Source organism: Limulus polyphemus, unplaced genomic scaffold (assembly GCF_000517525.1).
Source record: "Limulus polyphemus unplaced genomic scaffold, Limulus_polyphemus-2.1.2 Scaffold124, whole genome shotgun sequence".
Taxonomy (NCBI): domain Eukaryota; kingdom Metazoa; phylum Arthropoda; class Merostomata; order Xiphosura; family Limulidae; genus Limulus; species Limulus polyphemus.
The window spans coordinates 3,956-19,856 of record NW_013665734.1 but is presented as its reverse complement, the minus strand read 5'-3'; the positions used below and the strand labels follow the sequence as shown (position 1 = coordinate 19,856).

At 33.4% G+C, this 15,901-nt stretch overlaps 1 protein-coding gene across 1 annotated transcript in view; it reads left to right on the top strand.

Annotated features, from left to right (window-relative positions):
- The window catches only part of LOC111089602 (Down syndrome cell adhesion molecule-like protein Dscam2), a 16,232-nt gene extending 2,926 nt beyond the window's left edge, over positions 1 to 13,306 (top strand). Inside the window, exon 2 of the mRNA XM_022402422.1 lies at positions 12,969 to 13,306. Within this exon, the coding sequence (XP_022258130.1) occupies positions 12,969 to 13,306 (338 nt within the window). The remainder of the gene's footprint in view (positions 1 to 12,968) is intronic.
- The last annotated feature ends 2,595 nt before the right edge of the window (positions 13,307 to 15,901 follow it).

The following is a 15,901-nucleotide window of genomic DNA, read 5'->3' as shown; positions in this document are numbered from 1 at the left end:
TTTTTCTCATAGTGACTACAAAGCACGTACGCACCAACAAAATGGTTGAGTCTCTCGCATATTATCCTCTATATATATGTGTAGATGTGTAGAGTCGAATGAGACATTCTTGCTTGGAGTCGATATAATTGTTGGTGACTTACATCTTAGAATCTTGAAACTTTTCGTTACGTACAAAATCATAAAGAATTCTACTTTTAAGTTTTTGTGTTCTTTTTACAAGATGGAGAGAGAACAACCTGTATTTAAATATATATAGTTGCATCTTTCGGTTACTTATTCATTGTTCCTGTATTTAATGTTATTCGCTTTTCATGAGTAACAGTCGTGGAACTAAACTTTGTGAACCAAAGAATAACCGAAAGAAATAAAATTTTACTAGAAGAAAGAGCTCGAATCACAGCTAAATAATGCAGAAATGTTTTGAATATTAATTTCGATTTATTTTATGCCACTTAAGCTTTGTGATTTATAGGAACGAAGCTAATCGCAGAAATGATTAACAAGAGCGTTTCATTGGAATGAAGCTAACCCTAGAAATGATTAACAACAATGTTTTATACGTTTGTTTTCAGTCTCTTTGCAACTACATCGCTAACATGTTTCACCTAAGGGCTACTCCTCATCCCCCCCAACCAAATTTTCCAGATAGTGGCGTAGGAAGGGCGTCGGGTCCCCACTTTTCAATGTGTCCCAGTAAAAATGCATCAAAATTTGAAAAATTACTCTCAGGAAAAGCATGAGACTTCACAAAATTTAATCCAGAACTCAAGAGCTTCTGTAATGGATATACCTGTGACACATTCCCTCGCTTCGCTCGGTCAAATAAAACTTGACCCCCCACCCACTTTTAATTTGCCTCCTACACTTCTACCGGACAACTTGAAACATTAACTGATAGTTCAACTAGTAAGCAAATATTCGAGTAAATCAAATTTTCCAGCTAGATACATGTGAAATGTTTTATATATTTTTTATTTTGATTAGTTTCGTATGATAGGAAACATTTTCTGACTCTGGAAATTAGTAGCTATTATGATCATTGATATCAATATGACTGAAACACAAACTTCGATGTTATTTAATAGTGTGTTATGTACATGTTTAAAGTTTAAATTTCGGTAAACATTTGTGAAAGCACACGCAAAAATGCATTACACATGTTCAAACAACAATACAGAAGAGCGTTACTGTGTGATGGACGAGTTCATTATATTTTGGAATATGCTCTTTGCTGAAGAAAATTTCGTCTTCCCGATTAACTTTTTTTCTTTTTTAGCCGCGGCATAAGGGCTCATAGAATGGCTCTGAGTATTTAGCCGCGGCTGAGCGGCTCACAGAACGACTCTGAGTTTGTTTGTTCTTAGGGGTAGGCTGGTAGAGATCCTGATGAGTAATCAAATAGAATCGGGTATGCGCGTGCCCCACGCTTGGTATTGCTGACGCACAAAAATATAGCTAATAGAAAGGGAAACAAAGGTCTCATAGATTAATTTACTCTAATCCCGCCTAAAAGAATTTCAGTTGCCGCGGCTATTGAGGATTTCTTCTTGTTTTACACGGTGAAACGTACGAGTTCCGACATAAAAATATGAGAGACGCAGTAATGTGAGAGGACACTTAAATAGCAGGGGCCTACTGAGAAAAAAAGGGCACTTTTCAAGCAACGTAAGGGATTTTTTTTGGGGGGGATAGATGAGACTATGGTGACTGCGGGTTGTTTCTGGTACGCATAGGATAAAAAGTTATAAGAAGCAAACAGATCCTCTCTTTCTTTCCTAATCAATTTGTCCACATGTACGATCTAAAATTAAACAGTGAATCCTTGCGTGTTAACACTTAATATCATATTATATTTTTTTTTTTACAGAGCCATAAGACCCTGCGTTCCATTCATTTCAAAGCTGAAATTAAGCGAAGTGTAATAGAAAAATAGGGCACTTTGGGGGCATAAGGGCAGGAATGCAGGGGCTTTGATCTCTTCCTCTCCCAGCCCACTTCTCAGTACAGTTCACTGGAGAGACGAAATCTAACAGAAAAGCAAAGTCTTCAAATAAATATCCTAGAATTAACTCAGTAGAATATCTCGTAATCCACAATCCGTGAATTTTATCAAACACACTAAGTAAAGCATAGAAACGAAACATTAGCTGAATAACTGAGCCTATATATATAGTTAACTAACCCTTCTTTAAGTATACGAGTATAAAGCACACATTTCTCAATAAAATAAGATACATTTACATATTTACATTTGATATGAAAAGGGCTAGTGGTGTAATGAATTCATTTTTAAATAGTTTCTAAATCTACGTGTTGTACTTTCTTGACACGTGTGGCTATATTATTTACCAACACTTTAGAATAATATAAAGAAAAAAATAAAGTTCGAATTGTAAAAATGGCGAATTTTCCTAAAGACACATTCTAATTTTTGAACCCCCTCCTTTTGTAACGATGTATCTGTTTTTTCTTTGTTTTGTCTTTATCATATAATCATATATATATATAATATACACTAGCAGAGACCCGCAAAACGTTTGCTGTCAAATTAATATCTGTATTGCAAAATTATTTATTTAAATACGAGATTTGTAGAATAGTACAATTGTTTGTTTGTTTGGTATTAAGCACAAAGCTACACAATGGGCTATCTGTGCTCTGCCCGCCACGCGTATCGAAACCCGGTTTCTAGCGTTGTAAGTCCGCAGACATACAGAATATAATCGTAGAAACCGAAACGTGCAAGTACACTTTTATTTAGGTCGTACTTTATAAAACCGTAACTAACGATAGGCCTAAGTTCGATAAAGAAATAAATTAGCATTGTACTGTGTACGTTTTTTACATTAGTTTAGTTAGGACTAAACTATACTGTACTTAATACTACCTGTAAATAAACTTATAATGTTATTCTGGGACTTAATATCAGACCATTTGGAAAACTTCAAGCTTTCAATGTTATTGTACTAAATGGTAATAAATAATATTTACATCCACCTTTTTTGTTATTCCTACATTCATAGAACAGTTCTAGTGACTTGTTCGTTCAACTTTCTAGCTCTCTGGCGCAGGCAGGCACTTGCACTCTTTTTCCTGGGTAAAATTCCTACTGCGCATACTTATAAGGCGTACCGTCAGCAGAATTATAGTATGACAAGATATCGATGTCTGCGATTAGAATTCTATTTTGTTATTCTATAAATCCTGTATTTAAAGAAGTACTGTTTCAATAAAGACACTACTCTGAGGGCAAATATCTTGCGGGTCTCTACTAGTCTATTATAATAATACTCAGTTGTTATCTGTCATGATAATGCCGGCGCAACGTCATTTCCGCAATAGAAGCACGAACAAGCGTATTATTATATAGACATGTGTGTGTGTGTGTGTCATATGTTCCTAGCTATCATTAAAAGATGATTGCTTCTTGTGCATGAAGTTAAGTGTATTTTCGATGCTTTTGTAATTTCGTATATTTCCAACATTAATGCATCATTTCTTTCAATAAAAAACTAGATGTACTATTTCAAGAATAAATAAAACTAAAATTAAGACTAATAAATAATTTTATTTCTTGCTTTTGAAGTTTATATATCATGTTGTGTTGTAGCCTACAGAATGCATAATTATTCTCGTGATTCATAGCATGCGCACCTTTTACCGACGTCACTACAGTACAAACTGCAACGTTAAACATCCCTTATATTACGTCATATTAGTGCTTACTGACCGACTGACAAACAACACACTACTGTATAATGGTGTGAGTGGTTAAAACAGGTGACACCTCTAGGCAGCCTTCGGTCCCATTACGGGGAAATAATAAATGGTATAAAGAAAACTATTAGATTCTTAAAAATTTACAAGTGTGATTTCATACTTTTATAAGTGTGAAATTCTTATACGGGAGTTACACCCAAAAGTGTTACTTTATACGCTACTGGGAGTTTGAAGTCACACCTCAATAAAATGTGATGTGAGGATAGTAACAACTTCTGGTAAGATATTGGCATGGATCTTTAGTTATAATTGAAATACTGAACTAGTGAACCTCATATCTTCGTCATGTGTATAGTATATGTCCACTTTTTTCATATACCACTTATATGACTTCCTCTCAGTTTATAATTTCACACTTATACACATATATAGCGGAAGTGTAACATTATGTCACTGTCAACAAAGGTGCTTTTGTTAGAATCACGCCTTTTTTCTTAGAACTAGGTGCAATTAGTGTAGTTCTCCTTTAACTCCGTGAAAATAAAACAGGTCTGACTATCAAATATCTATCAATCATAATTAACATTGTTCTTTTCTTACTGTAAATTAACCATATAAAGGCTTTGCTACAAGAATAAACCGAGAGATATATTTTTCAAAATCAGTATTCCATTTTTGCAGGTACTAATGAAGTCAGTATTAAATGTCTCTGTCTTCCTCTATCTCATATGTGAAATTCAATAAAACAATTAAAAATATTTGTTGTTGTTTTTACTTACAAGCGATAAGATAAAACATTTTTCTTATACATTTTTATAAACGCTAAAAAATTCTGGATCGGTGAATTAATGCTTACAAAATTCGTTCAGACTAAGTTCGAAGTTAAGCACAAAGCAACACATTAAGCTATATGTGCTCTGCTTACCAAGGGTATCGAAACCCGGATTCTAGCGTTGTAAGTCCGCAGGCAACACCCGCAATGGGCACAGCATAGACAAATCATTGTACTTAAAACCAATATACACTTGGTTGGTTTTCATAAACCAAGATTTTTTTGAACTACTTCTAGCATACTAAACACGTATAACATAATACATAAAGTATAGTAGTTGCGTTGAATAACATTAAGGTATTCATCCGACTTCAGCGTGACCTGATTCAGTTTACCAATATTCCATTGTTGTACCGTTGCTAGTTTTCTGTAGAGTAGAATACAATAATAGTACGCAAATCAAACATTTTGTACATTACAGTAAACGTACATCAGTGTTATGGCTTTTAACTTTTTATCTTTTAAAACACGTATAATTTTATACTTTTATAACATGAGTTTAAAACATAAAAATTCCCAGTAGAGATTCGAAAGAGCTATTTGTTTTCGGAGAAACAAACTACCAGGCGTCATAAAACAACAATCGCTTTCGTTGTTGTTGTTGTAATATCAAATGCCATATTTGCTACTTCTTTAAGATATAGGTCCTAAATGCTGAGAAAAAAACAAACAATAATCAATCCAAGATTGTTACATATTTTTCAATCTTAGCAGCTATCAATTCACGATTATTACCTTTCTCTTGAATGTAGCAGGTATCAATCCATGATCGTCACATTTCTATCAACCTCAGCAGGTTTTGTGCGTTGAATAATAAATCATTATTTTTACTTTTTCCTATATTCCAACAGTCAGCATAAACTTTTAATAATAACAACAATATATCAGCGTATTTTATGTATATTCCGATTATCTGTTCAAATTGAGATTATCAATATTTTATACGCAAAAGACTACAATATTAACTGAATATATACATATAATTTCAAAAACCGCTCACTACAAATTTTGTTTAAATAGAATAAGTTCAGGTAAATATTACGTCAAAATTCTCTACGTTCTCGCATGTAATGGTAATGTTAACCAACACTGGAGAAGATTCAGACCGTTAGGCTAGTCTACGCTAGATCTGTGTGATACAGTCAACTTTATTAATAATGAAACAACAAGCTTCCCGCATAAGTGTGCAAAGTAAGTACATCTACCTATACCTTGAGTCTTTGCATGACAAAGTGGTTTAACGTACACGTTTATCATCCGTTTCCTGATGATGTTGTTTTTAAATGTGAAAACTGTAATTAGAAAAGTTTAATTAGAAAACTTTAAATTAGATTAAGGGCTTAAATTGGATTATTATTTGAAGAATCAAACGCTTAAATAATTTAATTCCTAATCACTGGTCACACACTCCAAAAAGAAGCATTAAGTTGTCATAAAGACGAGAATGCACACCCTTAAAGGTATAATTGAATAAAAACATGCTGCAATTTCGTGCGAATGATATAAATGTTTACGCTTTAGGTGTACATCATCTGTCAATGCCTCACACCCTTTCCAAAAACGTATATCTTTGTTGCATTCAACTTTATGCAGTACGAAACAATATTTTACTTGCAACTAGCTGACTTAAGCACACAATAAATCATCAAAAAATATTACATATTTTCCAAACGAAATATTTGGTATCGTAAACTTTGAGAAATACTTTTATCACCTTGCAGAATACCTTTTGCTACTCGCGAGATGCTTTCTATCAAAGTCGTCTTTAGAAAGTTTAATGGAATATTTGCAACTGGTAATGTTCTTTTTATATCAGTTTCCAGGAAAACACTTTCTCTGGCAATCTTCATTTTCTAACATCTATGATATAATAATAATACCGTCGATCTTCAGTTGTTTGACTTCTATGATATAATAATAACATCAATCTTCACTTTTCCTACGTCTAGGATACAATAATACTGATAATCGTTTATTTGAAAAACTTGGTGATAATCTCTTTAAATAAATCTTGTATAATGTATGTTTTGCTACTTGGAAAATTTGGTCTTTTGTGAATTTTTAAGATATTTAATGTTTCTGATATTCTTTTCTTTTCTTGCCTACCAAGAACGTATATAATGTTTATTGTTCCCCCCAGTGGCACAACGGCATGTCTGCGGAATTGCAACGCTAGAACTTGGGTTTTGATACCCGTGGTGGGCAGAGCACAGACAGTCCATTATGTAGCTTTGTGCTTAATTACAAACAAACAAGTATATTGTTACCGGCCTTCTTCATTTGTGTCACTTCCAATGACATTCACTTCTGCTGATATCTTCGATATTCATTCTGCCTGCCCCTCAGTGGCACAGCCGTATGTCTGCGGACTTACAACGCTAGAAACCGGGTTTCGATACTCGTGGTGGGCAGAGCACAGATAGCCATTGTGTAGCTTTGTGCATAATTAAAAACAAACAATCATTCTGCCTACTGCTAACTGTATTATTGGTTTTCAACCACTTGACATCCAATGCCCTATTAGAGTATTTTTCCTTATTTTTCTCATTTCCCAAGATGTTCATTTTAAATCGTTTCTACTACATTACTTGTACTTTGTAATCTCCAAGGGCACTCGCATTTAATGTTGTTCAATTAAATTACTAACTGATCAGATATCATCAACTTCTAACGATATATTATGTTGAAAATCCAAGGATAATTTTATGCCATAGAGGCTGACAAAATATGGATAAAACAAAATCCTAGGATAATTTTATGTCATAGAAGCTGACAAAATATGGATGGAACAAGATATAGAAAAAAACTGGTTTCAAAAATAACAAAAACCGCGGAAGTTGCAAGTTGATATGGATGTCGTATCTTCTGACAAGGGAATACTATATCAAAACACGTTATGAAAAATTTAGGGTAAGGTCACAAAACCAGTTGTAGGTGTTGTCCTATACCTTTAGCCGTAAGTTTACTCATAGTAACAATCAGATCGACTGACTGGGAATTAGCCGCGAACCAAATGCGTCACGCCACTGTATCAGCAAGGGTAAATTGTCCTTATAAAATGGGATTAACCCTTTGTATTGCTAAAAGTGATTGCTGTATACGATCTCAGAACGAGAGTAAGGAAAATATATTATAAGAAGTGGATGCCATGGATACCAAAACATGTGTGAAACAAGATTTCATGAGAATTGGAAATTGTGGAAACATTCAAAACATATGTGAAACAAGATTCCATGAGAATTGGATGCCATGGATACTAAAACATGTGTGAAACAAGATTCCATGAGAATTGGATATAGTGGAAACATTCAAAACATAAATGACAGGAAAGATGTTTTTAAAGCGAGATTGTTAACCAATTAACCAATCTAAAGCCAAAAGACAAGACATTTTAAAGAAAAGGAAACCTTCAATCCTCTCCGTAAATGTGAGAATCCCCGTATAACAGGATTTAGGACAGCAATGCCTTCAAAATGATGAAGGCTCATAAGACATAGTTGAACTTCAAAATCAGTTACTTTTTTCGTAATAAAGATAGCTGATCAAACTGTTATCACAACAGCCTCATTAGATCACATATATGTCACATCCCTAAAGCAACTCCAATGGACTTTTGTGCCTTTGATCGACTTAATCGTGGAGGCTGTATGAAAAGTTCATCAAATTATGTGGTTTACGCTTGCCTTACGATCTTTTGCGTGTTATAAGGGCAATTACGATGTCAAACAATAGTACATAATCATGACCACCAGACCGTGTACGATCCACAATGGAGAAGATACTTTCAAGGGCACACAAAACAACTCAGATATCGGAACATGGTTCTTACGAAGTGAGATTAACCCTCAATATTTTGCATCTGCCATGTCTTGTTAGTTTCGACGTCAAACTTGTGTACTGATAAGCTAAACTTCGACAGAAAATAATTGAGAATTAATATTATCTGGTTTCATTCATGTTGTCAATTGCTTTGGCATTTCCTTTTCCTGTTTTTTTCTTTATTATATCCGTTTAAAAACTTCGCAACATTATTCTACTGATAACTATTGAAACGTCTCTTATTTAAACAACATTCTAAAGACAAAATACTTAAGAGTTAAATTTTCTAAATACTTATATTTGTTATGTTCACAGTAGTGTATTCCTTATAGAAAATAGATAAATATTCAAGAAATTAACTTTTACATATAAAGTATAGTGTAAATTTTAAACTTATTGTCTCACAAGTAGAAGGTCAGAAACATGATAAGACGGGATGATATTTCTTTTATTTCGAACAGTATGTTAAGATGCCGAGACTCTCTTTGTTCACTAACAAGTTCTCTAGTTGGGTATTTAAAATGTTGGATCTAAAATATCAAAATTGAAACACGTTTTTTGTGGGTTTTTTTAACAGTAAGTTTATTTGTAACCAAGTATTCTTGTTTATTGCACACAAAAAAGCTATATTGAACCTTACAAAATTTACAGTGGTTATTTAGAAAGCACAACTTCTACTTTTGTTTGTTGGTATATTTTCTAGTTTCGAAAAGATTCATGTGTCAAGTGACATTTCTAGGCGTCATAACTTCTAACAGAACGTGCGAAGTATAATATCGTAAATTTATGTGTATATAAATGAGAAAGTCAGATGTTTTATGTGTTGAAAAGTATATTTGGTGGATAAACTGATTTTGAACCTATACACTGGAGATGAGTTTTTCAAAAAAAGACACGCTATATTAAAAACAAAAAACAAAACAAATACAGTTAAATATAGTTTTCACTTCATATGAAACGTTTACTTGCACTAAATAATCGTCTGTCAATAGATTATATGTTTATAAAGTATAGAGGAAGATATTTTGTTCCCAGAGACAGGTTTGCAAAAACATCTTTTACTTTTAAGATTCTTTATTGTAATGCCTGATTTTACGCAAACTGGTATAGTTCTTGCTTAACTCCGAGAATAAAATGAGAATTATTGTATACTGTGATACTTGATACGCATGCGTTGCATTATTGAAACAATAATACAATCTACTTAATTAATGTAAACCACCAAACTTCATTTTTTATGTTACTTTCTAAAGTAAGAATAACTTAAGGATACAGTGTTGCGGTCTCTGTAAGCACCAGATCAAAGGTTACGGCTACAGAAAGTACGCCTGTTTGCATGTCTGTATAGCGTGGTTTAAAATCAATAATTAATTGGCCAAATTTTACGAAAATTGTTGTGCACAGAAAAGTATTAGTGCTACTTGTCTCAAAATATGCAAATTATTCTTTTTCACAAGTAATGGCTGTCACGCAAGGCATGCGTTGTGAAACAAGTCTTCCGTTGGTGTGTAAAAGGGTCAGAATTTGTGATTATGGAGGAGTCAACTGAAGAAGAGGTCACGCTATACTCACATATAATAGCCAACTCATAATATTCTTCTGCATAAACTGGGATTTTCCTTAGTTCAAACAGAGTTGTGGGGGGATTAGCTGCTAGATATTAATAGTGAGCGGAGAGATAATTTGGACTTTGAGTCAAAAAGAAATAGAAAGTAAAGTTGTAACAATATTGCCAACAGACTCGTATGATAGTCCACAGCTGAATATATTGTCTTCCACAGAGTATCTTAATTCAAAGGCAACAAATGTAATACCAAAAAGTTCCGAACCTTCAAACTTTTCATCTCCTTCCCCCCCCCCCCATAGTTATTGAATTCCTATCAGGAATTTCCCGAAAATCTAGAAATATACTAACAATAATTTTCAAGTACTCCAAATGAGAAGAAAATTTTACATAATAGTAATTGAAAAAAAAAAACATATAAGAAACACTATTTTAAGTGCGGTAGTACTTTATAGTAGGGATTGACAGGGATTCCAAATAATTCACACGCCGAAAAACCACCATATCGAATTCCTAAGCGAATAACCACCATTCAAAGTATTGGTTACGACGTTTTGGGTATAACAATTCAAAAATTTCTAAAACAGCAACTTTTTCGTCTATTACCTACCTACCTGATCACGTCAGCAGGGCTAGCGCCTAGAAGACTCGGACTATCGCTACAAGATTTCTCTAGCTTACTTAATTGGTCTGTGGGTGACTGCTTTTGATATACTGATAAAAAAAAATCCATATATATATATATATATACAATTATAATATAAATAGTAAACATATCATGCACGTACATAAATATCTTTTCAACCCAAGGGATGGCGCTACATGGATAGACATGCGACGGTTTCTAAAGGTAAGGTAAACAAGTAAACATACAAAAGTATTAAAAAATATGAATTTTAAAATGAAGTAGGGATCCTGCTACAAAAGGCAATGAAACAAGAATTAAAACCACAATCATAAATTTATAAAATTTAATCCCTACTTTGACAGATTTATACACTTCTCTGTAGGCTAAAGTATGAATTCATTTTTTTTTAATTTTTGATTGTGGTTTTAATTCTTGTAAAAGTTATAGCTATCAGAGATATGGCTATACTGAAAGTTTATAGATGTTGTGTCCATTCCATGGACTTATAAAAACTTAACAAATAAATAGGAAAAAATAATAATTTTAACGGAAATTAGAGATAGTTGGTTATTAATAGAATTGCTACAAGAAGTATCCAAAATAAAATAAATGCTGCAATTAAAAATGTACTTCTTATTGCAGCATTTATTTTGTTTCAGATACTTCTTGTAGCAATTCTACAAATAACCGACGATCTCTACTTTCCGTTAAAATTTTATTATTTTTCCTATTTATTCTAAATATTCGGGAACTGCTAGAAGGTGAGTTAGCTTAATAACAGAGTTGTTAATTTTAAATCATTTATATGTAGAAAGTAAGACTACATTCTTGAGTTGAAATAAAAGTATATATAATCCCATTATTTTGATTTTAAACCTTTCTGAGGATTTTGAATTCACGAAAGATTTTTTTAAATTTAATTTAAATTTTCAATCCTTCAAGATTTCCTGAAAATAAAAAAATATCTTTGCACCAGTCTTCTCACACTTGATTAAATTAAAATCGTTTGCAAACAACTGAAACAATTATTTCGAGTAAAAAAAGTTTGAACGTTTAATAACAATACATATAACTACTTTAAGGCTGAAACATTACTCACTGAACATCAACCCACTGAACTGTTGGAGAATCAATAATGTTAGTTACGGTTCAGTCGTTTTTTTAGTGGTATGTTTCCATCTATAACCTCACAAACTAATCATTACAATACATTGTCTGGAAACCAGCCAGCGGTTAGTACAATAAGAAACTTCCAGTCATGTTCACTTAAGAGATGCATTTTAAACGTAACGCAATAATTCATCAAAGTTTACGACAGGTTGCAAAAACATATTTGAAACATACAGACCGGTGATAAAAGAAAATGTATAATATAAATAACAAAAACATAAATTGTTAAGCGTTACTGACTGCCAAAAACTGTTAATCGATATTTATGACATCGATGATCAAATGTTCACATATATGCACTTTTAATATACATTAATGTGGAAAATGTAACGTTTTGATGGAAAAAAAATTAACGTTAAGTTTAATAAATGTGGTGATTAATCAAATATGTGAAAAGGAAAAAAAATAATATAATAATAATTTTAAACATAATAATAATAATAACACATTTTATTTTTTGTTTCTGTTGATAATTGTGATTCTTATTATGTCTGTTAGGGTTGTTGTTGTTATTAAGCACAAAGTTACACAAAGTGCTATCTGTGCTCTGCCCACCACGGGTATCGAAACCCGGTTTCTAGCAGTATAAGTCCGTAGACATACCGCTGAGCCACTGGGGGGGGGGGGGCATGTCTGTGAGGAAAATTAGTTCTCGTGTGGAAAGTAGTCTTTAAGATATAAATACAGTGTCTATTGAATAATGATACTGTTGGATAATGACTCAATTTATTAATGTTTTTAGTAAATATATAATATGATTTATTTAAAAAATGCCTATTTTGTTTTATTGCTAGGTGAAAATATTACAAACTGGAGATAAGCACTAATTCACATGTTGTGAAACGTTTACAAAAAACTACAAATAATGAGTTTTTGTCTTTTACCTTCTGAACGTATCCGTTTCTGTGTGCTATATAATCAATATTCATCATATGTTTTCGAACAATGTATGATTATTGCTATAGTAGTTTTTAATTTGTGTTTTTAGCCGCGGCATAGCGGCTCATTGAACGGCTCTGAGTTTGTTTGTTTGTAAGTACATAGCTCCGTAATCTCTTCACCGATTTCGGATCTAATTACAGTTTTGGACTCGGGAAGTCAAAACCTTTTGATTGGTGTATTTGACCATGCCCAATGTCTCCTAGATTAATTTTCTTTAATCCTGCCAAAAAGAATTTCAAGTGCTGCTATTGGGGATTCCATCTTGTTTTTTGTTGTTGTTTTTTTTTCAGTAATTCCTGTCTCACAGAACCATCAAGGCCCTTATTTTACTGAAGAACCGCCAAGCCATGTGGACTATCAGAACACTTTGGGGACAGTTATACATTGCGCTGCTGGGGGTACACCAATACCTTCAATTAAATGGACTAAACAGGACGGAAGTGACATTGTTGACGTCGCGGGATTACGTCAGAGCCGGTCCGACGGATCTCTAGTGTTTCCACCTTTTCGGGCCCAGGATTACAAACAAGAGGTGTCGAGTACTTCCTACAGATGTGTAGCTAGCAACGCTGTGGGTTCTATCGTTAGTAGGGACGTTCAAGTTAGAGCAGGTGAGAGTAGTGATTAATAACTTCTCAAAATTGCCAGTGATTTTTTTTTTACACCTAGATTATGAAAGATCAAAACCTATAAACACCTCGATTATATATTCTTTTCTATTCAACAATTGTATTATTATTATTGTAGTCTAGCGTGAAATGAAACACTAAAAATGTACCCTTTTTAAGTGAGTTTTTCTAAAATATTAAATTACTTAGTAACTATAGTTTTGGTTCAAATGATCATTTGGTGTGAGATCTTTATTATTCTCTCCCTAGTAATCCATATTACGTTATAAATTCTGAATTTGTTATTAGGGCGACATTTTGTTTTCCGACAACGCAACCCTTAATACGACAGTAACTTGTTGCCTATTTACAAATTTGTGGTAAGAGCATCATAAAAAAACAAGGCATTTTCGTTATAAAGCCATATTTTTTAATTTCTGCCTTTTTAGTATGCCTTTTGGTGAAATTTTATTTCCTAGATAAAGTAGTTCTTAAGGTATAATACTTTTAAGCGTATTTTTTGTAAATAATGACCTTACATATTGAATAATGATGTTGTTAGAAGATGAATCAATTCGCGAAACATTAAAGTAAATAGATAAATTTTGAATTTTTTTACTTCAAACAATATGACGTTCTTTATTGAATAATGATGTTGTTAGATGATGAATCAATTCGCGAAAAATGAGAGTAAATAGATAAATTTTGAATTTGTTACTTCAAACAATTGAAAAAGATTTTTGAGTTTGAGTTTAAATGTTATGTATTTTCAGTAACTAATATATTTTTTAAAGTAATAAGCAAAACAACTAATAACGAATAAGGTTCGGGCCCGCGACTCCGGTGATTGTAAATTCGATTCCTGTTCGGTCTCTATTTTCGTTTCTTCAAAATATTTGATAAGCTTACAAAACGGTGTCTTAATATAGGTGTTGCGAAGTTGCGCACAACAGCTATGTTCGAATGTGAAATGTTTGACTTTTATTTTTTACCATTCTTACATAGCAATATTCGTTCTCTGACTACTATTTTCCCTCTTTTTTTACGTCAAAGTTAACGTTGTATAGGCTTGCGCTTAAATGATTTATCTGAATTGGAGATTTCAACATAACATTTTGCGTCTTTACTGATCTATTAATATTGTAATACTAAATATGCCTGTACATAATGCAACAACTTTTTTTTTACATTATTACTGCACTAATCTCAGTGTTGTTTACATTAAGTTGGGCAAAACCTAACTGTCTGCGCCTAACTGCGAAGTCCCAAGATACGATTCCGCGATATTTCGCTAGACACGCTCCTATTTTAAGCTGTTAAACGTTATAACAGTGACATAAAACCCGATAGTTAAGAGTAGATATATAGGTGGTGGGTGCTGCTGACTGGTTTCCCTCTCTTATTGGCTAGCAGAGATTGGTTGTACCTAAATCCTGATGTGTCTGATCAGACCATTTATCCCATATGTCGCACAATGTTCTTTTCAGTTTGAATACCCTGTATTTATACTAGATATTTTATAAATCGCTGAGGATATGATTGTCAGTTTGAAAAATACACAAACTAATGCAAACTGTTTGATTTCCTTAAATTTCTATGCTCTCAGTGCATTTGGGCCCGGTGGTTAGGGCGCTTGACTCTAAATCTGAGGGTCGCGGGTTCGAATCCCCGTCCCACCAAACATGCTCGCCCCTTTCAGCCATTCGAGCATTATAAAGTGACGGTCAATCACACTATTTGTTGGTAAAAAGAGAGGCTCAAGAGTTAGCGGGTGGTGGTGATAACTAGCTGCCTTCCCTCTTGTCTTTCACTGCCATACTAGGGACGGCTAGCGCAGATAACCCTCAAAACAAAACAAACTCAATTCATTTAATTGTTACATAAAATAGGCAGGTATATATATTCATACTTCCGTTTACAGTTGTTTATAGAATACTGAAATAAATCTATATAATGAAGAGAAGCAAAAGTGATGGCCTATAAATAAATAATAGATATAAATTAGAACGTATGAAGCGAAACATGCTGCTTTACACATTAAACCTAATGGGCTATAACATGGAGTTAGTTTGACTTTGAAACAATGTAAGCCAGTTAAGTGTTGTTGTTTTTAATTGCATTCGTCAGGTAAAACTGAGAAATGGAAATCAGTTGGTCACTAATAGTTGTTCTGTTTGGTTTGTTATTGTTATGAATTTCGCGCAAAGCTACACGAGGGCTATCTGCGCTAACCGGCCCTAATTTAGCAGTGTAAGACTAGAGGGAAGGCAGCTAGTCATCACTACCCACCTCGAACTCTTGGGCTACTCATATACCAACGAATAGTGGGATTGACCGTCACATTATAACGCCCCCACGGCTGAAAGGGCGAGCATGTTTGGTGTGACGGGGATTCGAACCGCAGATTGCGAGTCGAGCGCCCTAACCACCTGGCCAGTATTTCAGTATTCTATAAACAATTTTTCCAAAGTCTGTCTATTTTGGCAACCTTGATACCTTAAGTCGTTGAAAAAAAAAGGGAGGCCAGAACAAATCTTGGTGAACGACTTTATATTCGTTGCTTTAGGGAATGTGCACTATATTTTTAATATATTTTTAGGAACCTTAATTTCTAT